The 22833-nt window shown below is 42.6% G+C and overlaps 1 protein-coding gene and 1 pseudogene across 1 annotated transcript; both read right to left on the reverse strand.

Annotated features, from left to right (window-relative positions):
• Nucleotides 1–333: 333 nt before the first annotated feature.
• Nucleotides 334–8367, reverse strand: LOC121182588 (annotated as a pseudogene).
• A 7589-nt stretch (nucleotides 8368–15956) lies between these two features.
• On the reverse strand, nucleotides 15957–22620 carry LOC121182111. The gene is made up of 4 exons (XM_041038443.1): nucleotides 21975–22620; nucleotides 21785–21865; nucleotides 21042–21226; nucleotides 15957–20536 (listed from the first exon to the last, which is right to left on the reverse strand). The coding sequence occupies exons 1-4, from the start codon at nucleotides 22060–22062 to the stop codon at nucleotides 19655–19657; spliced, it is 1236 nt and encodes a 411-aa protein (XP_040894377.1). The 5' UTR covers nucleotides 22063–22620; the 3' UTR covers nucleotides 15957–19654.
• Nucleotides 22621–22833: the final 213 nt, after the last annotated feature.

Here is a 22833-nt window from a genome sequence, read left to right on the forward strand (position 1 = left end):
GTTGCGACGTACCATTTGCGTGGCCTTTCTCAGCCACCGTTTTATCTGTGACTGTGGCACTGTGGCGGGAGGGTGCTGCTCGCAACTTTTAGTGTTGCCAGCAGTGAAGATAGTTAAGCAGGGGAGTTGTTCCTGTGTCAGGAGGGGAGGCTGGATATCTCCTTTAGATATAGAGAGGGACCGGGGATTAGTAGGTACCATGGCCATTGTCCAATAAGTTCATGGAACAGCATCTAACACCACCTCCCTCATTAATACAGCGAGAAAGGGACCAGCTGCAACATAGTCATAGATCTAAAAGCACAGTGAGCATAAACAAGGACAGGTTTCTATTCAGAATTGTTTGCTGTACCTGATGAGGTTAAGCTTGATGGAGCCTTTCTTCACACTGACAGGTTTGGCAGGGCCGGGAAGCTGCTCACTCAGCTCGACAGTGGGCTGATTCTGAGAGGGAGGGAACAGACAGTGAGATAAGTCACAACATCTGAGTATCTTTACTAATACTAAGTCTCTTAGCAAGACTTTGTTCATCTAACTGCGAGCTGAGAAGTTTAATAATGTATGTTAACAGGACACCTCCCACAACATACCAGGTCATATCTGGGTTTCTTTGTCGGCGTCTCAAGCTCAGGAGTGCCAGGTCTCTTTTTTGCCTGGAGACGGACTCTTACTGAGCGAGACGCCTGACGCGTCATGGCAGGTTTGTTTTGTCTCCTGTTCTGGTTCAGTGTCAAGTTTGATCCTCTTGGATGTTGACGCTTCTGAACACAGAGAATGAGGTCTTTTTGTGGCCTGTGGAGTCACGGAGGAGGGAGTGGCTGTGGACACAGACGCTGATTCCTGTAGAGAACAAGGAAAATGTGTTTTTTATGGTAACATTCTTAGAAAAACTTCAGTTACTGCATTTAGTTTTGACCAATAACTTAACACAAGTCTTAGAAATGTTTCAAGGATTAGTTTTGAAAAATATGCTTATTAATTTTCTTGCTAATACTTAGATAAGATTGATGCCACTCTTACATCTGTAAGTTAAATACAAAGCTACAGCCAACATCCAGTTAGCTTAGCAGAAAGACTGGAAACATTAGGAAACAGACAGCCTGGCTCTGTCCGAGGGTTATCGCTACAACCTGCAAGTATTAGGAATAAGTGATTTTATCTTCAACAAAGCATGGAATGGTTGTGCAATCCTTGTCGGTCTTCATCTCCTTAGCTGGCATCTCAGATTGAGGCCAGCCTTTTCTCTTTGCACTTAGGTGACACGCGGCGTCAGATGCTGTGCGATTTGCTGGCGCAGAGATCTGGTGGCTCACTGCAGGCTGTGGTTTTGGGCTGAAAACCTTTTTCCGTGAGCCATCAGGCATCTGCCAGCAAAGGTTCTCCCTCTGTATGTATATGGCCGATACGGTCATTCCCTCTTCATACAGTTCACTGGTCTTTGCCTGGGTGTAGACTGCAACAGCACAAAATAAAAATACGCTTTATCATTTTTCACAACATTGCTCCATTTCAACTAAACCTGAAAAGAATGAAAAAAAAAACAAACAAAAAAAAACACACACACGTACTAGCATCAGTGAAAGAGAGGAGGTCAGAGGTCAGGTCTATCTTCTGGTTTTTGGACCCGTCTGTATTTAAGACGAGTCCAAAAAGCAAAGCTGTGCTCACTCCCTCTCTGAAACAGACAGAAACACAGGTCAGTGAGCTGACAGTACAACACCTACATACCAAAATAAGAAGTGTGCTTTAACGCTCTCTCTCTGCTGAAATTAGTAGAAATAGAACCATAAAATCACATCCTTACATCTTGTTCTTCCTGGGTCCAGGGAACAGCTGTAGATTAATGTGAGCCAGGGAAATGTTCACATTCCTCTCCAGAATTCCCACCAGGAGTCTGATTTTAGACTCCACCAGGCTCGTCCTAACAGAGGGAACAAAGCATGATGTTCAGGAAGAGCAAAGCACTAAAGTATCTGGACAGAAAATATGAAAACTCTTTTCTCTCTCAGAGAGACGCTCAGACATGAATAAGAAGCCGTTTCACCCAAAGATGTGAGATTGTCTAAAAAAACTTTTACTGAAACATGGCTTCTCATTTTCTTTGTTCTCTGTACTCACCATCCAATATGCTGCTTGTCTTTAGTGGACGTCACTTGGAGCAGAACGTAATGCCTTTAAACATAAGAGACAGAACGATGGCAACACATGTCACAGCATTGAGCCTTTGTACGCAGGCTGGGATCTCACTACAGGAATAATCATTTCTATTTTACCAACACAGAGAGTGTGAATTCATTTCTGATCAAGGTCAAGTCACTGTACAGCACAATGAGTAACATCTCTATACAAAGATGGATCCCAGTCTTGTGTATTTAATGCCAAAAAGTCAACAATGCAACTTTTAAAAATTCACATCAAAAGCTGAACACAACTGCTAATAACTAATATAATCACAAGCCATATCAAGGATTTTCTGCCTGTTCTGATCTGTCACCAAATGATTGTAAGAGATCATGAAGAGTTTCAGTCAAACTTCCTCAAAGTAAAAAAGTGAGTGAGATCAGAACACACGGCAGATTTATTCAAACAGAGACATTATATTAACTGCAACAGAAAAGAGAACAACACCTGGTTTGCAAATAAATCAGAACAATCAGCATTCAAGCTTCAAGACCAAGTGCACATTTAAGTCTACAACAGCTTATTAAGAGCTTAGAGATGCCATTTAACACGCCATGAATCCACACGGAAACAAACAGATGATCCTCCTCCTCTAAAATTGTCACGGCTATGGGAGGCAAGGACTAGGACCCAAATGCACGACCCCTCAGACATAGTCCAAAACACTACTTATTTATTCAAACAAAGTATCAACAGAAAATCACTCACGAAGGAGGAAGGCAAACCAACTGGACAAAGTAATAAAAGAACACCCATAAAGGGGAAAAAGGCACTAAAACAAAAGTTACAAAATGAGAACACAAAATCACTCTTACGAGGAAAAAGACATAGCAATGAACAAAACCTAAAAAGAAACAAAGTAACAAATTAATACAAAACCTGACCTGGGAAACGATGGCTTGGGAAAACAAGATCTGGACAAGAAACGAGACTAGAGACAAAGGCATAAGACAGAACATGGAACATGGCATGAGATGAAACATGAGACAAAAACAAACTAACAGACAAGGGGAAACGCAGACTATATATAGACAACAGGTAATGGGAAACAGGTGAAAGCAATTAGGGTGGGGCAGACAATCACAAAAGGAGGGAAACAAGACAAAGACAGGAAGTAGAACAAGACCAGACACACAAGGGCAGTGATTTCAAAATAAAACAGGAACTATAAACAAAAAACCAAAAGAGTTCCAGAGTCCCAAAAACAGCCCCCTTAGGGGCTAGTCATGACAAAAATGACTTGAACAGAGCTCAGTCAACACTTTGAATGAATAACAGCAAACAGCAAAAACCTGTCAGCACATTCATTCAAAACAACAACATATCAGTTTCATTATGTAACACTCAGTGAACCTGCCCTGAGCAGCTTACTGTGAGGAAACAAATCACAAAATAAACTTCAATACAATGTCACACCCTAAAAAGTACAATATGCAAACACATTCATTTAACACAATGCCAAATAAAATATGATACAGAACACAACACAAAATCATTTGAAACAAACCAGAGTATAGGCACTTTCTTTTTTCACTATGTACATAAATATCTTCATTAAAAAAAAAAAAAATAAGAACCATCATCTATAAAGCTCTGGCTCCTTCGAAGGCACAGCTACATGGGTCTTCCAGGTTTATCAGAAAGAAGTATAGAAGGTATATATTAAAAATATCTAAATGATAAACAATGAAAAACTGTTGGAAGAAACGTCCATATTTTAGAAAGCAGCGAGCATGTGAGTCCTTATTTTGATCTTTAGGCAGCTCAGTACATACTGGTATTTCTCAAAAAACTCTGGAGTCTCAAAGAGCTTGGACCAGGTGGCTTTTCCCTGCTGGATCTCCTGAGCGATGGCGTGGCCTGTGAATACGGAAGAGAAAGCTTGTTTAAGTCAAAGTAAAAACAAAATCAGCTTTGTCACAGTTAACTAATTGGCCCACAGTGCAGTGAGCAATTGGCTGTTGTCAGCTACACCCCGTTGGATCTCCTCCATTATGATCGTGAAGGTGGAAGGAGACACGTAGGACGTGTTCTGCTGTGGGTATGCCAGGGTAATGATGGGCATTATGTGGCAGCGGTCACTTGGATTCACCTGGAAATGTAGAAGGACACAGATTTTCAGCTTCCCTGAGTTTAAATTGTGATAAGTCAGCTGATGTGATTCTATGATTGTAGCCTGAACTGAACTTACCCTGGGGTCCCAGAAAGGAAGGTTGTAGCGGCAGTCTTTTACCTCCCTCAGGGAAACTGGGACGGACCACACCCTGACACAAAACACAAAATTTCCAAATCCACTCTTCCTCGTCTACAACTTTTTACAAAGCATTAACATGCAGCTACACTTTCACAGTGAGACAATGAAGTCACAATTGAAAAAGCAGCCAATATTTTCTTTTCTAGCTGCCTTTCAAAAATTGAGAAAATTGCATTTTAAAGGAGGAAAGCATTGATGTTTTTACATTTAACAAGGACACCACCAGAAATGCTGGGACCACACTGAGTAGATCTTTAAAAATTTGGTCACCAGGGTGGAAGCTGTGGCATTTGGAAATAATTGACAAATCCTGGCAACCAGTATGGCCCACGATACACCGCCCAGGAAGCCCAGCTTGGTCGAATAAATGTTGCGACCTGAAGGGAGATGAGGAGGGGAAAATGAAGGAAATATCTAATTATCATGTAAGGGGACATGTCCACCTATTGACAGTCTCCTAAATGACTAACATGAACTAGTCCTGTGTAGTTCAACTCACGTTTGGCCCACAGCTTGATGGTTCTCAAAGCCAGCCTGAAGTTATAAATATTAGGCACAAGGCTGAGGATCTCCTCTGTCACTCTGTAGCCTATAAAAACAGAATTAACAAACAAAATGTCATAAACAAAAGGAAAATGACTACAGCTGTGTCACGACTATGGGAGGCAAGGACTTGGACCCAAATGCACGACCCCTCAGATGTAGTCCAAAACAATAATATTTTATTCTAACAAAGTAACAAACAGAAAATCACTCACGAAAGGAGGAAGGCAAAGCGACTGGACAAAGCAACAAACAAAAGGTCACCCATAAAGGGGAAAAAGGCACTAAAACAAAAGTTACAAAACGTGAACACAAAATCACTCCTAACGAGGAGAAAAGGTTAAACAAGAAACAAAGTAACACAATAATACAAAACCTTACCTGGGGTATTATGAAGACGAGAGATCCAAAATGAAGCAAAATACATGAGTCAAGGGCAAGAAACAAAACATGGGACACAGCATGATACAAAAGCATGGAACATGGCATGAGACGAAACATGAGACAAAAAACAAAGTGACACTGGACAAAGGGAAACGCAGACTATATATACACAACAGGTAAGGGGAAACAGGTGGAACCAATTAGGGCGGGGAAAACAATTACAAAAGCGGGAAACAAGACAAAGACAGGAAGTAAAACAAGACCAGATACACAAGGACAGTGAATTCAAAATAAAACAGGAACCCACAAGACCATATAGACACCAGACAAAAACATAACATAATTTACAGACGAGACATGATACACAAGAAATATATTTTCCAAAATGAAACTAAACTGAAACTGAAAATGTACAAATGTCCACCAAAGAGTGCAAAACAAAACCCAAAGAGTTCCAAAAACAGCCCCCTTAGGGGCTAGTCATGACAAGCTGTCAGGTAATACTGCACTTTAATCTGATGCTTACCATTGAGACTCCTGACGCAGAGTTTATCCAGGTTCTTCAAGAGCTCGTCGTTGCAAACCTTGAGATCTTCTGGAACGGACCTCTGCAGCAGCTTGGCAAAGACTAAGTCCACCTAGAAAATGATGAAAACACAAAAACAATGTTTAAGGCACATGCAAACAAAAGTGTAATTGAGGACACAGCAAACAGTTTTTTAGTTATTTCTCTGCCCAAATTACCTCAGTCCCGTCATAGCACAGCTTGATGACAGGGACAAACGCCTCTTCGACGGCCTGAGGACAAAAGAAACTGTCACTTGTACTAGAGTGAGAAATAATCTTTGACGTGCAAACAATAAATCACTTGTACGTCAAACCTGTATCTCTGTGACCTCCTTCTGGGCTTTCAGCTTCCCGTAGAAGGAAGTGAAGAAGTCTTTTCTCTCCAGAAATCCAGGCCCGACACAAAGGGCATCAATATCAGCACCTGTCAAAGAAACACACGTTCATATGAGAGGAAATTCTGTATTTAAACAGACCATTATCTTCACCATATACTCTCAGGGGCAGTAGCCCACCACTCAAAGAACCTGTGCTGTATGTGTCTGAATCTCTTACTTACCTTTGGTGTGAGCTCCCAGGTGAAAGGAGCCAAAAGGAAAGATCTTACCTCCAACGTTGTCAGTAACAACTTAAGGTAAGTTCTAAATTCAAAAAGCAAAACAATGAAACTGTCTTGTCTGTGATATTGAAATCAAATGTTTTCAGTATCACGTTCAAAGATACTTTTGAAATAACAGCACAGAAGATTTCACCAAGAATTTCTTACCATTTCTTTACACATTTCTTTAAGCCAGTCTTTGTAGACTGACTCCAGCCGCTTGACAACGTTCTCTCTGCAAATAAAACAGAAAAAGCATTTTCAAATATTGAGCTAAAGCATCTTATGGTCCTCTTTCACATGTGCTCTACCAATGGCATTAACTTCAGTCACCGAGGAGCTTGTTGTTTAACTGATTTATTCTTTTCACAGTAAAAACCAACCCAGAGGTCTCAATAGCAGCATCACATCCTCAGATGCTGAGTCACAACAAAAGCAACATGTTGTTTTGATTCTACCTCTACAAACGCTGTTAATTAAACAAAGTGAGAGTGATGACATAGAAAAAGATGTGTCATACCTGTGTTGCAGCTGCAAGTCGTCCTCAAATACATCACAGGTTTTCAGACTTTCACTCAGCTTTCTGGTCTGGATCAAGTCCCCCTCTTCCGGCAGATCCTCGCTGATGGGACCGGTGATACCGTAGGTCTTGGATATCTCGGGGAATAATGGATCTTGGATATTCCTTGGTCTGAAAGGGGATATTTACACGTTGGTACACTCTTCATCAAACAGTAATGAAACAAAAAGCACACAAACCTTAGTAGGAAGGAAAAGGTGTGTTGTGTTAAATAGAAGGTGACTGGAGCCTCCTATTGTGCTGAGAAATCTCAAAGAAATTGTGTCAACTACGTATAATACTCCCATCATAAGGCAGCTCTCAACACCAACCCAAAACATTTAGAAAATCACAAGTTAAGCTGCTGCAAACTCAGTACCAAGTGTGAACAGCAGGTGCCCTGCGCTGCTCATTTACCTGTTTAACCTTCCTGAATCTTTAAATAAACAAGAAAAAACAAGACAGCAGTGCTCACCCAGACATTGTTGTAACGGTGAAGTCCTTTGCTCGTGTCGACTCTCAAATCTTCTGTTTTCACTTGGTGAAACGAAGCCAAATCGAAGTAGCGCACGCGTACTCTGGTTGCAGAGATGCTCACTGAAGTTCAGGGCGAACGCCTTCACTGTCACGCCAGTTCTCGAATCCGAATCAAAGGCAACGACTCGTGACAGAGAAAAATAACACGTGAGCCTCAGATTATTGGAATGAAATTCAAAGATGTTACCCAGTCAAATGTTTTTTTTTTATCTGAATATTCATTATTATGATTATAAAAGTTCTATATTTATATAATATATGAACAAACATAAGTACACAAGCATTTTTATACCTGTGGTTTAATCAAAACTCAGTTGCTGTTTAAATGACCTGCCAGACGTTTTAAAGTTTAAGTAGGGGTGGGCGATATGGCAAAACTATCATGATTTTTTTAATGGTAAAATCAGTTAATTTTTACAGTGAAGTTGATTGCTGCTCAATTACTTTGAGCAGTCTTTTGAAACCGTAGTTTTCCACTGTTTTGATAGGAATCATATCTTTTGCTTTTTATCAAAGGCTTGCGTTATAGTTGGTTGTTTCTGTGTAATGTCTTTAGCCGTTACCACTGGCTGATGTGTGGTTGGCCTCGCTGCTTGGCTCTCAGCAAATTGTTTCAAATTGTTGCACGAACCTTCTCTGTGCAAACTTTGCAAGTTTGTTTGTAAACAGTTGTTTGCGCTTTGTTGTTTGGAGAAAACCCAAACCAGTGCCAGACTCCAACCTTTCACTTTCGTTGTCGGCCATGGCTACCCACTACACCTTGACTAAAACAGTGAGGCTAGTAAAAAAAAAAAAAACTTCGCCATGATTGGTTCCTAACATTCCTAATATTTTTAATACTTTTTTAAATGTAAATATTAGCTCAATAGCTTCCAGGTCATGTGACCTAATGACTCAAAATCAGTGCAGGATCATAGCACTACACTGGCTGGTTGAGATACACCTTTTTTTATTCCATTTTAACATTCCTAATATTTTTAATAATTGTTTAATGTAAATATTAGTATTTTAGCTCAATAGCTTCCTGGTCATGTGACCTAATGACTCAAAATCAGTGCAGGATCATAGCACTACACTGGCTCTTTTGATTCCATTTTTACATACTTACACTACAGCCTCATTACAGTACAGTCCGTTGTGCACCGCTAATTATGAGGGGTCGGTCTAAGCCAAAAATGCCAGGGCCGTTTTTTTGTCCCAGTCCAGCCCTGGAGAGCCCCTTACTAAATGTGCTGATGAACCCTGGTATGGGACACAGCGTAGAGGTCGTAAATTAATGACTAATCCCCTCATATCGCGAACCTGGGGCCAAAGAGGTGTAGTTTCTCTGAGTTTAAAAAAAAAAAAAAAAGACAAGAAAAGAAAAGACAAGTACTCCACAACAGGTTTGATCATCAGTTAGGTTCCTATCTAATTACCAAAACTTTCAGCATCCTGATTGCACCATTGAGAACTAATATGAAAGCACAGTAGGCAGATTTTTTTTTTTTTTTTTTTTTTTTTTTTTTTTTTGGGGGTGTGTGTGTGTGTGTTGGGGGGGCGGGCTTGGGGGTGTTGCTGGGTGGTAGTTGTCAGTTGTCTGTTGTCAACTACCACCTAGGGGGTGGGGGGGGGGGGCTGGGGTGTGGGCAGGGGGGTGTTGCTGGGTGGTAGTTGTCTGTTGTCAACTACCACCTAGGGGGTGGGGGGGATGAGGTGAGGTGGGTGGAGGGGGGGGGGGGGGGTGTTGCTGGGTGGTAGTTGTCAGTTGTCTGTTGTCAACTACCACCTAGGGGGTGGGGGGATGGGGTGGTGTAGAGGGAGTGGTAGGGTGGAGCGTGTGGGGTTGGGGGCGGGGGGCTGGGGGGGGGCAGTTTTCAGTTCCATGCTGATGAACCCCACACAAAGGTTGGGGGTCTTATCCAGACTTTCTTCTTTGCTGTCTGGGCGATGTTCTCATCAGGCATGTCAACATCCATGGGCTGGGCATCAGGGACAGGGCAGGTCTTGAGCTTGGCTGTGGGCTTCTCATGCCTGGTATTCATTTGGCAGGAAAGCCTATTGTTCTCTGTCTTGTTGAGGGAGAGCTTGGTTGCAAACTGAGCTGTCATGTCCTCCAGCTCTCCCTGAAAAATCCTCTCCTGCTCCACAGCAGCTTTTTTGGCCTTCCTGATCTCATTGTCCATGTTTTGGCGAAGGTGGTTATTCTCAGCCCTCAGTTGTTGCGCTAAGTGCAGGCTCTGTGACTCCTTCTGTGCATGAAACTCAGTTTGTTTCTTAAGCTCATGCTGCAGATTGTCAGCGTGCTCCCTGGCTTTAAGCATGTCAGTTTTATAATTTTGGCTGAGCTCTTGGTAAGAATGTCTCAGACTCCCCAGTTCGTTTTGGAGAGCCTTGTTTTTCTCCTTCTCTGCCGCAAGCTCAGCCGCAAAATTGTCCTTGCTCATAGCTTGAGCCGGTCTTGTCCATCTGCGCTTTTGCTGCTTGTTTAGTTCTTTTCTTGCTTCTCTTGCCCTGTTCATATGGAGTTCTTTCAGGGCTTTCTGGTTATCCAGTTCTTTCCTGGTTTCATCCAACTCTTGCCAGAGTTGGATTCTCCATTGTTTCTCTCGTTGAAGGTTGGCCATTTCCCTTTCCAACATGTTATTGAGCTTCTTAATTTCCTCTTGAAGCGCAAAAATTTTATTCCTGACTCTGCCCTGTCTTGGGGTCCTCCTGTTGTTGGACATGAAGGTAGAACTTGACATCTTTGTAGGTGGTAAGATCGTCTTGCTTTAAGCAGCAGATTGTCCTTTTGCCTGTCTTCTTGCTTGAAGTAGCAAGTTGTCCTTTTGCTTGTCTTCTTGCTTGAAGTAACGGGCTGTCTTGATCTTGTCTGGTGTCTCTGTGTTATCCGCTCACAATTGCTCACTTCTTCACAGTTTTGTGTCACAAGAAAAGATAGCTGTCTGAAGAGCTGCAGCCTTATTTATATGTTATGTCATCACTGTGTATGATGTCATCATATATAATGATGTCACTATATAGTGTTGTGCTTTGATGTCCCCTAACATGATGTCGCTATAGTAACATCATGGATGATGATGATGTCACGGATGTCTGCTGTGTGACTTTGAGGTCTCTCTGTCAAACTTGGGCATACCTGAAAGGAGTTTGGAGGTCAAAGGTCAAAGGGCAAGGTCACTATGACCATATTTATGTTTGGTATGGTGATGTGATATTGTAAGAACCGTTTGAGGGATGGCTTTCAAACTTTGCACAAATGTCAACTGTGCCTCAAGGATGAACTGAGTAGATTTTGGAGGTCAGAGGCCAAAGGTCACATTCGCTGTGATCGTACATTTAATTTTATCTTGGCAAATGTGATATCTGAAGAATACTTTGAAGGATGTTCTTTAAAGTTTGCACAAATGTTCACTGTCACTCAAAGACGAACTGAGTAGATTTTGGAGGTAAGAGGTCAAAGGTCACAGTCGCTGTGACTACAGTTGCTGTGAATTAGAATATAGTATAAAGATACAGTTTAAAACATAGTTATTGGATTACATGTGATGATGATTTACAGTATTTGAAAGTGAGATTATTAAAGAAAACCCCACAGAAATGTGTGATGGTTTTGTGTTAAATTTCTTTGTGTTTTGTGTTCTGTGTATATGTGTCAAAACTGACTGCAAAACAAATCTACCTACGAGTACAAATAAAATAGCATCAACCTTAAGGTGAACCTGATGTTGATGACACCTAAGATGGTCTTTGTTATTTCCCCCAATTTTAAAATGACATTGTTTTCCCCCTGTGTTTCACCAGTACTTGTCATTGCACAATCATACTTTGTACAAAAGTACAACGAAATTGAGGTACTGTCCCACATCAGTGCAAAAGAAGAAACAATCACAGTGCAGAATAAAAAAAGTAAAATAGAAAAAGTAGAATAAAATAATAAAATAAAATAAATATATCCAGGATAGAAATATACAGTATGTAAAATATATACAAAGACAAAGACATTGTTTATTGTTGATCGACTTCCTACCTGTTTTCAAGAACTATCTGTAATTCAGGCTTTACTCCATTCAAGAGACATGTTACACTCAAATTACATGAACAAAGATAGATTCATATCTACACATCTATAGTTATACAGACACGTCCTGACCACAGAGCTTGTCTCTGGGTTTCCCCTGGACCAGGCTGAGAGCCTCACGCAGGAGCTGAAGAACGAGGTACAGCAGGCACCTGGCAGATGGACGGGTTCATAGATGTTTAGCAGACTAATGGGGAGCAACTAGTTTCATTCTGATCGATAAATAGATTGGAAGATGGATGGGTCTCTGCTTCTGCTCCTACCTACGTTTGTCTCTCTATTAGGTGTAACCTACAAGGAGTGAAGTTCACTGCCAAGACACACCCAAAACTTTAAGACAGAAAAATTCATATAAAATGGAAATTTGGTTTAGCAGTGAGTAACAATAAGATCTGTTCATCTTTGTTTCTGCTGCAAATCTGTCAGATCTGTAGAAGATGTGACAAACTGGAATTTGTCAGCATTTGCACACGAAGGAGGTGTGACTTTTAACTCACTTATAGTATATGTAGTACACAGCATCTTCTGTATCAATGTAGCCATCCAGATTTACAGTCCTGAGTGAAGCTTTTGATCTAATTTCAGTTGCTGTTTATACCTTTTAGCTTCTTTTGGGAGGGTGGGGTTTGTGTGTGTACAATTGATTGAAACTGTTAGACACCCAGGACCTGCATGTTTTAATGAACTTCTGGTCAAGGCATGATTTTGTGTTTTGGAATGAAAGTCTGCAGTGCTCCTGCTAGAGATGTTTCTCCTTTCTGTCCTGTCGAGTTCTCTGATAATTTATGTCCATGTGGTTCAAATGTATTGCATGAATTCCAGTTCATTACTAACAAAACTGTTAGCATTGTGGCTCACAAATTTAATTCTGTCCTACCTAATTCAGATTCACTTCTGGGGAGACTGTAAAACTCACATAGAAATGAACCTACGTGGATCCATGTTGCGCTCTCTAAGAAGATAAGGCCCATATCAACTCTGGGCCTGTGCTCAGTCATGAATAATAATGAAAAGGGATGGAAGACCTTCATCCTGATATCGCACAAGCTCAGCTCATGGGCTCACCTTGCTTCCAAGTCACCTTCTCGGATGCAAAACCCTCCGTCACCTGGCTGGTATGCGACTGTGAAAGTTCTCTCTACTCTGCTGTGTGAAAACAGTTATAATGGTCTGGTGTGAAGAAAATTGAAAAAAAAAAAAATTAAACAAAACAAGAAAAAAGAAAAAAAACAAGGTGCCTGTACTTTCCAGTGATATGAGTTCTGAACAGAAGATGAGAGAGACCAGCGATTTGAATAAACTGGCAGAGAGCCACAGACAAATACACATATACGCTTAGATATCTGGGCAAATGAATCATGCCAGTGCTCATGCACAGGAAACCCAGTGGGTAAGAGTGAGTGCATGTAGATGGACACGTAGACACACTCTTCCTCAATGAGTCTTCGTCTCTATGATACTTTTGGTCCTTGCTGTGAAAATGCTGTACACACACTTTTTCCCCCCAGTAATCCAGAGCTGTGGTTTTAAAGTATTTAACTCACAGTTTGTAGTAATTCACCTCAGTGTCCACCATGTGGTGCTGCTGTGTTTCGGACACTTTTACCATCAGGTCATGTTGAATCGAGCTCCAGCGGCTCCTCAGATACTGACATCAACCCAATAAAAGAGCAAAACATAACCAGCTTTTAACTCGTTGAGTTATCTGAAAACATAACAAAAACACATCTTCCTCTTTTGACCTTTATGTAGGCCTATACAACAAACACAACATTTTTAACACCTTTATGTGCCAAACATATCCTGAGCAAACCTTCTTAGTTTTACTTTAGTGGCCGGCTTTGTCATCACGTCACCAAGCATTTGCTCAGTAGGACAATACTCTAGAAGTACCCTACCACTGTTTACAGTCTCCCTTATGAAGTGGTACTTGATGTCTATGTGTTTGCACCTTTGCCCATTTACAGGGTTTTTGGCAAGTGCTATGGTACCCTGGTTGTCCTCGTACACTTTTGTTTGTGCATACTCATATTTGTCCATTCCCTTGAGTAGCTGTTCCAGATATATACATTCCTGTATAGCTGATGCTAAGGGACTGTATTCTGCTGCGCAGGTAGACAGTGCCACTGTTACTTGTTTTCTTGTCTTCCATGAGATCAGAGAGCTTCCTTCACTTAGACTGACACAATAACATGAGATATTACGCCTGTCTGTTCTCTCTGATGCCCAGTCTGCATCACTGTAGACTCTCAAGCCTAGTTTACTTATGTCATTTCTTTTGAAGCATAAACCCTGTTCTGCTGTACTTTTAAGGTACCTGAACACATGTTTTACAGTGTTCCAGTGTTCTTCAGTTGGTATTCAAAGTGCTGAGAGAGTTTACTGACCACAAAACTTATGTCTGGCCTAGTGCATGTGGATAAATATATCTGACTTCCCACTGCCTCTCTATACTTTCTTGGGTTTGTCATTTTTCCAGCATGTTCTGTATAGTCCAGTTTCAGCTCACACGGGGTCTCTCGGGACCTGCAGCCTTCCATTTCAAATCTTTCCAGTATTTTGTCCACATATCTTTTTTGTGACATAACAACTTGAAGGCTGAGGGACTTCAGTCTGTTTTTGGGCAATCTCAGAAACATCACTTTCATTACCATGACTCGATGCATTTTCCATTTCACGATACGATGTGTACCTCGATACAGTGCAGTACGCCACGATTCAATACGATATCAATACAGTAACGATATATGATGCCCTGTATTGCAATAAATCAGTGTCATTTCATTCTAGAAAAAGGTCACCTAATAAAAGGCAGGCTCATTTATCACTGAATTGCCAAACTGTTTTAAATAATTTTGACACTTAATACATTCCAGCTAAATTCATTTATTGAACATTCAGTACTCATACTCAAGTTCAATTGCTTCCAGGTCATGTGACCTAATGACTCAGAATCAGTGTATGATCATAGTACTACACTGGCTGGTTGAGATACGCCTCTTTTTATTACTTTTTAACATTTCTCTCATTTTGAATATTTTTTAATGTAAATATTAGCATTTTAGCTCAATAGCTTCCAGGTCGTGATCTAATGACTCAAAATCAGTGCAGGACCACAGTACTACACTGGCTGGTTGAGATACACCTCTTTTTAACACTCCTGATCATCAATTTTTGATATATACAATCAATTTTTTTCAGTAGCCTCTAGGTCATGTGACATAATGATTCAAAATCAGTACAGGATCACACTGACACGTCTCTTTAATGCCTTTCAATAACCCACATTTTGATTTTGAAAATCGGAAGTTGTTCCACGCTGTAGCATCCGAGTGCTGACTTTCTCAACCACATCAGTCTATTTACTGTAAAGTCTGTAACAAGGGAGCTTGAAATGTTGGAGCGGCTGGCTTGACTTCGCAAAAAGGAGTGACAGCTCGCTTGACCGCAGTCATGTGTCCTATAGACGATAATACGATATCTCTCCTCTGGCAGATCGTCAACACTTTCTAATCCTTCACGATCTAATATCGTCATATCGCACACCCCTAATGTGAAGCCACAAACATGAACGAACTGACGAGAAGTGAGCAAGTCTTAAACCACGACTACCACATCTCACCACGGGAAGTCAGAATGATTTTATTCAGCCAGAGAATCTGATGAGTGGCTGGTGCTTATACCAGGAATTTGCTGTGGCAGCTGATACAGGACTGATCCAACTGTCAGGTCCTTAAAGCTACCTTCAACGTCACAAAGTAAAGGCCCTGAGGCGACAGAGGAGACATTCATGTGGATGTAAACTGGCCCATTAAAAGAGTTTACTTTTGCTGGAAGCAGCAAACGAGGCCTCCATCCTCCAGCAGAGATGAGGAGCAGCTGTCTTCAAACAACCAATAAGTCTTGTTTTAAGTAGTGATACTCGTGTCAGTAGGATTATAAACATAGATCCGATACATGTTACCTCATGTCTCGAGCACATGAACACTAATTCTTTGTGCTACAGAATTCACCTCGCGAATCATGACATACTTGTCTCCTGGACATGATAACACATTATCGATATCAGCGATTGTGGCCGTGGTATCACCTGGTGATGGCAAACACCTGTAAACACACTGGATGTGTTTACGGGCTTTCACACACTTTGTGACCAGGTCGTATTTTAAATGTGAATTTTCTGACCTCGCTGTGAACTGTTTCAACTCACCTGGTCAGTTAAAACCAAAACACCTGTTCAGTACATCTTTTCTTTAATATTTCAACAGTACAAATTATATCTGACTTTAAGAAACATGACATGAGAAACACATCGCTTCACATTTCTGAACATCATATTGATTGAGAACATTCTGGGCCACTGAGAAATCACCTGAGAGAACGAGTTAGAGAACCGCTTCAGTTTGATATGACGACTGTGACTGAAACACGCTGACACTCGTCCGAGCTTTGAAACCTCCGTCGTCTCATCACCTGCATCAGTCAAACACCGGTACTGTTCAATAATAACTAGCAAATATATTACAGCAAGGACCACTTTACACAAATGTCATGTTTATACTTTTTTTTTTTTTCTTTTAGCCCAAAATAAAACATCCAAAAATATTCAACATTTTACAACATACTGAGAAGTTAAAGTCATACAAAGTGTGCAAATGTCACCGTACTGTCACGAGACCACTTCAAATGAAGGCACCATACTTTTAGCTTCCACCACACCGTTCACATCAGGACTGGACTGTGCTGCTGCTGCTGTGAAGACTGTCCTACACAACCGATCTTCTCTGAGGATGCACATCAGCTACAGGTCAAAACTCAGCTTAAACTGAACTAAAACTTTTTGGGATTGCTTTCTGCCTCTGGTCTGGATTATGTTGGGATGCCTCTCCTGAAGTTGGACGCACTTCGGGGCTGCATGTTTTAGTGATAACATTGCAATTGCAGTTATCGTTGCACGACAGGGTCTCATTGACATTTACAGGGAGACTGATGCATAAAACCAAACTGTCCTAAATCCTCCCTAAAGGTGACAGGATGGCAACAGGCTGCGCGAGGAACTGTGCTGAATATAAATCAGTTTTTTTTCTTGTAAAACGAATCTGCAGTCAGAGCAGCTAGGACAGGAAACAGATACAGTCAGATCACAACCTGACGGAGCTCCTCACCTGACGGAGCTCCTCACCTGACCGTCAGGCTGAAAACAGCATTTTTCAATGAGCTGAAAAACAGATGTTTGTCTCTGTCGGCTCACAAAAAAAAGCTGCAGAATTCTCACACACGTCTTAAACAACTATTTTCAGATTATCACGTCTTAACTGTATTACACTACTAATAAATAAGAAGAACCCATTTGACCAATCAGACTTTTGCTCCGTCGTTACTTACATCTGTTTGGGAACGTTTCTGATTTTTGGACGTTTGACACCGTGGTCATTTTTACACCAACAGCAGGATGATGATGATGATGATGTGGAAGAAAATCACTGAATCCACGTGAAATAGCAAGAGACACATTTACATAGCTCATTTTCTCTTTCTTCCTTTACTTGACAGCCTTCCTCAAATGATCTTAACCACAGGGCAGATATCAAATCTCAGTACTGGTTTTACGTCTCTTGTCAGTTGAATATTTTGGGGGTTTGTGAACTGTTGATCAGGTAACACGTGTCCATTGAAGACGTCACCTGAACCTGTGAGGGACATTTTCTGAAATGAATCATCAGCTGTGGCCCTGTTCAAATATCTCGGACTGTTAAACATATTTTCTCGTTACGTGACCAAACAGCAGACACAGAAAAAACCTACTTGTATAAGATGTTGAAAAAAAGCTTCATGTTGAGACTAAAGTGTGTATTGTTTTAGTGGCGTTCCTACACAACAAACAAACAAATGTAAACTCAGCGTATCAGGGAACTCAGATGGTGTGAGCCATGTAAACACTTTAATTCAACCATTACCTTAATCGGTTATTCTAATGAGCATGTAAACACGGTAACTGTCAGACTCAATTTCTGATAGTAAAATAAAAACAATAAGTCAATCCATATTAAAATAAAAGGCAATACTTGCATTTGGACCCTGTGTGTAGTGCAAAGTCATCTCCTGTAGTGTAAACCCTGAATCGCAGTTCTAATACTGATAATCACCCAGCTTCACTGCATACACTGAGGTTCGAACTCGCAAAGCCACAGTGTGTCTGTGCACCGCCGGGGGGGAGATTTCACCAAACTGTGGCTGAAAACGGGGCTACAGTCTTCCTCACAGAGGAGAGGTCGGGCTGTTCATCTTCCATCAAGTATGACCTCGGAAAACGCACGAAAAAAAAAAAAAAAACAGCGTGAAAAGGTCACAAACAACAGAAGCAGGTCAAATTTCAAACGTGTGTCCATGTGCAAAGTTTCCCCTCTTGCGATAGAAGCAGATGATCAGTAATGTAATCCAGTCAGTGGTGACAGATCCAACGTGATAAATCACACCAACGTTCCTCTGATCTTCAGAGCTGCAGCTTTGTTTCAGAAACAGGGTCAGAAACAAGCTTTTTTTTTTTTTTTTTTTTTTTTTAACCCAACAACTACACTGGCTACTACATCCACACAACCATTTCACCAGAAAACAGATTATTTAAGAAGAAAAACAAGCCTCCAAACAAAGGAGGGCCAGTGACGTGCTTCATTGTGTCAGAATCTGTATGAAACCGATCTAAGTTCACCCCTGGAATCAGAAATGTTTCTGAAATGCATCTGAAGTGGCCAAACGTGCTACGATTTCACTTTCATGTTCAAATTTGATTTAAAATCTGTGAGTACAGTCAAACTTTAAAAACAGAATCCCAGGTAGTCTGAGCAGATGTGAACTATGATGCTATGGTGTGTGATGTTTTGATGAACAGCCCCTTTTGTTTGCATCTCGTGTTCCACATGCAAAAGTGTAGTACGTACATGCAAGTCACACTTCACCAACAAACCTAAACATGTCTGTGTCTGAGGGAAAAAGTCCACGGGGCATGTTTCTAAACTCCCCCCTCCTTAAACCCAGAGGAGCTGATTTTTTTTTAGCCACTTGCAGGAAGCACAAGTTTTCAACACAGCACTGACATATCAGCATTTTTACGTCGTCATTGTTATAGTTTAAAATATTGTTTATAGCGACTTTAAGGGTTCAGGGTACCAGGAATGACACAAATAACCACCTGTGGAGGCTCCGGTGTTTTACCTGTGAAAGGACAATCACAACTGGAACTCACTTTAAAGTTTGGCTCATTCAACCATCCATCAACAAAATGAAATGTTCCACACCTGAAGCACCATTTTTTTTGTGTATCAAAACACAACCCACAAGCTCAAACTCAAATATCTGCCTCAAAATTTCAGTGTCAGTTTGGCCAAATCCAGAGAGACTGATTCAGATTAATCTAAACCCACTGTGGCCACACCTACGAGCGACACACAGCTCAACAGGATGCATTTTACTTCCAGGTGTGAACGGGGGTCACAGACTAACCTAACGAGTAATTTCCCACCCTGTACTGGAATGACATCAATTAGCTCCTGAGATCTCCCCTTAAAAAAAAAAAATCCCCCGATAAAAAAAAAAAAAAAAGACACCACCACGACGGCATGGCACAGAACTGAAGCAGGACTATATCAACTATACAGCCAACACGATCACATCGTTATACCGAGAAGCTGTATACATTACAGTGAAGTCTATTGCGTCTCCTGTTCTGGGGCAGGGGGGGAGAGAGGGGCATCAGAGCCAGGTCACATGAACGGGCCTGAAGAGGAAACACATCAAATTCATGAGTTTTACAACCACTGAACTCAAGTGGGGACGATAACATCCAGTTGACCAGCAGACAGGGGAAGGTGCAGCTGCCCTTGGTTGTTTTTAGGAGAAGATCTAACACCGTGGGAGGGTGGAGGAACGAACAGAGCTTTGAGCAGCAGCTGAGCACGTTGGGAAACAGAGTCAGGTCCACGCCACTTTACGTGAGATGGCCTGTTTGAAGCACTCGGGGTTGACGTTGCACCCGGGCCGCAGCGCCCTCTCCAGGCTCACCAGAACATTTTGGTGGCACTCCCTGATGTTGACCGGGTACTTGGCCCTCAGCAGCTCGTAGGCGGCAATCAGCCTCATGTTCTGCTTTACCATCAGGTATTGGATGATACATGTCGGTGCCAGGGAGAACCCGTCCCGACAGTGGACCAGGACGCGCTTCCTCTTCTCAGTGGAGGCACCAATGCACTCGTTGATGTCCTCGAAGCAGCGCTGCTTCAGGGCCGGGCCGTCGCCCAGAGCATCCGGCACATCTCCGATGTCCACCTTGAGGCGGGACCAGCTGTGGCGGGCGCCGCGGGAGCAGGTGCAGGGTATGAGGCTGAGGCTGGGCCCCGGCTCTCCCGGCATGCTACTCATGTCGATGATGCTGTCGATGTTGTTGCGGCAAAGGGTGCGACCATTGTATGCTGCATTCAGGTTGCCAACATAGATGTAGTCTGTCACCTTGGAGATAATAGGTTCAGAGTACTGAAAGTGTTCAGGGCCGCTGGGTTTGGGCTCAGGCGTATCGGGGCCCCTGGCTCCTGCCGGCCCCGTGGCAGCTCTCCTGCTGTAGTTGCGTAACTTCTTGGAACCTGAACGGGACGGAGGGTTGGAGTCAGACTCAGAGCTGCTGTTCCAGGGTGGGGAGAAGAGGGAGAAGCGGCTGGAGGACTTGCTCTTGTTGAGGATCTCCACCGGACTGGACAGGCCGGAGCTGGACGCTGTGGTGGAGGCAGAGGCACAGAATAGAGAAGCTCGCTCCAGAGAGCCTGTGCTGCTGGCTGCTCCTGCACTGTGGGCCTGCTCCATCTGCAACAAACACACACACACACACCGGGCGTCTACTCCACTGCTTTATCTAACAAGTATCTGCCTTTTTCTGGCCCCTGAACCGGCCCTGACATTTTCATGACCCAGCAGTCACCATGTCAGAATGTAGGTATGAGTTCTGCACACTTTAGTCTTCAACTTTAAAAAGAGTGAAGTAACTATTCCTGCTATAGAGGATGAGGAATCACGCACAGAGAATGTGCTTCAAACAGGATTAAAATAAATGAATAAGTTAGCATTATTAACCCCACCTCCCCCCAAAGAAATATCACTTACTGTACAAATGGAACTGCTGTCTCCCATTTAACCCAAATCACTCCTCACCCTGGCAGCATCAGGATGGCCAAGTGACCTTCTTGTTAGCAAGCAAGACACTGACCACAGTAGGATTGTAAACCTCTCTGTTAACTTTCTTTATTTCCAACGTTTCCTTTCTTTAAATACTTATTTGTTTTTATGTTGTCACACCCTAAACTCCACACACCTGAGCTTTGAGGTTGTTCTTCCACTCCTGCGTCTCCAGAGCTTTGAAGCGTCCGCTGCTGTCGGAGGAGACCGACATGCAGAGGGGCCGGTGGGCTCTGGGGGGGAGCTGGGGGGTGAGGGCCACGGGGACGGGCCTCGCATCGGCGTGCTCGCTCCTACTCATCATCAGATTTGGACAGGAGCCTGGGACACAGAGTTGTTTTCTGTGAATTGACTCTGACAGTGTTGTCAATGATTTTTAACACTGGAAGACAAGAAACTCAGCAACAGATGGACACTGCTCTCTTTGGACCTCTATCTATTTTATTTCCTGCGGTAAGTAAAAAAGAAATTGACATTGTGTGTTTGTTATGTGAATGCAATATGGTGTGATTTAACACCATGACCTGCTGAACAGTTTGCTTTTCGATTGCTTAGAGCTGCACAACTTCTCTGACTCTGTATCTGTTGAGTGTAAAAAAAAGTAAAAAGTGTTGAGTGAGTCTGTTTTATTAGATTTTCTGTGTAGTGTGGACTCACACACGATACTTTTAAAGTGTTAAAATGAACTGTCAGTGATGAATTGTACAAACTGGAGCTTCTTTATATTCACTTCCTAACACGCTCTGTATCAGACAGGCCTCAGTTGACAGGATGCTACAGCAGATCTCTTCCACTACCTGCACATCACCATCTAAACCACTGGATTTAACAGCCTTGTCTAAATTTAGATGGAGCTGGAAATGAGACTTTATCACCTACCAGCACATTCTGAGCGGGTAATGGACTGAATCTGCAGTGTGTTCTGGGTTTTCAACAGGCTGTGAAGAGTCCTCACTATACCTGTGGATGAGAGGTCATCTTGCTGTGAGAGTAACAAACTCATGCGGCTGCTTGGACGGTAAATTAAGATGATTCACTTCAGAGAGGACGTGGAGAACACCGGCCTTACCGATCCTTCCATTCTGCTTGCGGAGCACCTTTTTATCCAGCAGTTTGTGCGCACTCAGGTCTTTGTTCCACTCTTCCTCGGCTTCCATGTTCCGCCTCCTGCTGACAGAGGCACAAAAACCCGACTCAGACGGCCCGTCATCTTTGGCAAGCCCAGCAACACTTCAGCTCCATGGGACATGACTTCAGCTGCAGGCGGCGTGGACGAACTCTGCTACTAGCATCACCGGCTAAGTTAGCCGCTAACAGCAGCCTGCTAGCTCACTGTGTGGGGGTCATGTTGTAAGTTGCTGAGCAAGTGGGGGCTCTAACCGTCGGTAATTTCAGCCCCGACGGGAGAACCAAGACCGCAGCAAAATAAAACATGCACACCGGTGGATGGAGCTAACATGACGGCTGAAGTGATAAAATCAATCTTTGAAAAAAAAAATGCTGAACGCTATAGCGAGCTAACCGCCGCTGGTTAGCACAGCTACACGCTGTTTGCTGCTCGACTGCAGCTACAGCTCATTACGCCCCAACAAGCAGCTACAACCGCATCTTGTGTTTGTCAGCGGCGATACAACACATCCTAACGTCGGTGACAAACACCGCAAATGTGATAATTTATGCGGAGCTCCGATGACTAGCTGGCTGGGCACTGAACAGCACCGCCAGCCGAGCGGCATCACCACAGAGCCCAGGGCTTTTCTGTACCCTGAGCTAGGTCTTCCAGGTTGTGTAAAACCCAATGACAGTCTCTACCAACAAAACATTTCGGGTAATAAGTTGTTAAAACGAGGTGAAACGTGGCTGGAGGTTAAGGTTTGTGAAGAGGGAGTGGGATTTGTACGTATCTTGAGAGGAAAAATACCTGGAAG

Source organism: Toxotes jaculatrix, chromosome 5 (assembly GCF_017976425.1).
Source record: "Toxotes jaculatrix isolate fToxJac2 chromosome 5, fToxJac2.pri, whole genome shotgun sequence".
Taxonomy (NCBI): Eukaryota; Metazoa; Chordata; class Actinopteri; family Toxotidae; genus Toxotes; species Toxotes jaculatrix.

Bases quoted from the DNA above. Each gene is read 5' to 3' on its own strand.
- LOC121182111 (XM_041038443.1), bottom strand. From the start codon at position 22,062: ATGGAAGCCGAGGAAGAGTGGAACAAAGACCTGAGTGCGCACAAACTG. The intron at 21,227-21,784 runs GTAGGTGATAAA...TCTGTGTCCCAG, and splicing joins TACCCGCTCAGAATGTGCTG to GCTCCTGTCCAAATCTGATG. The intron at 20,537-21,041 runs GTGTGTGGAGTT...TGTTTGTTGCAG, and splicing joins AGAACAACCTCAAAGCTCAG to ATGGAGCAGGCCCACAGTGC.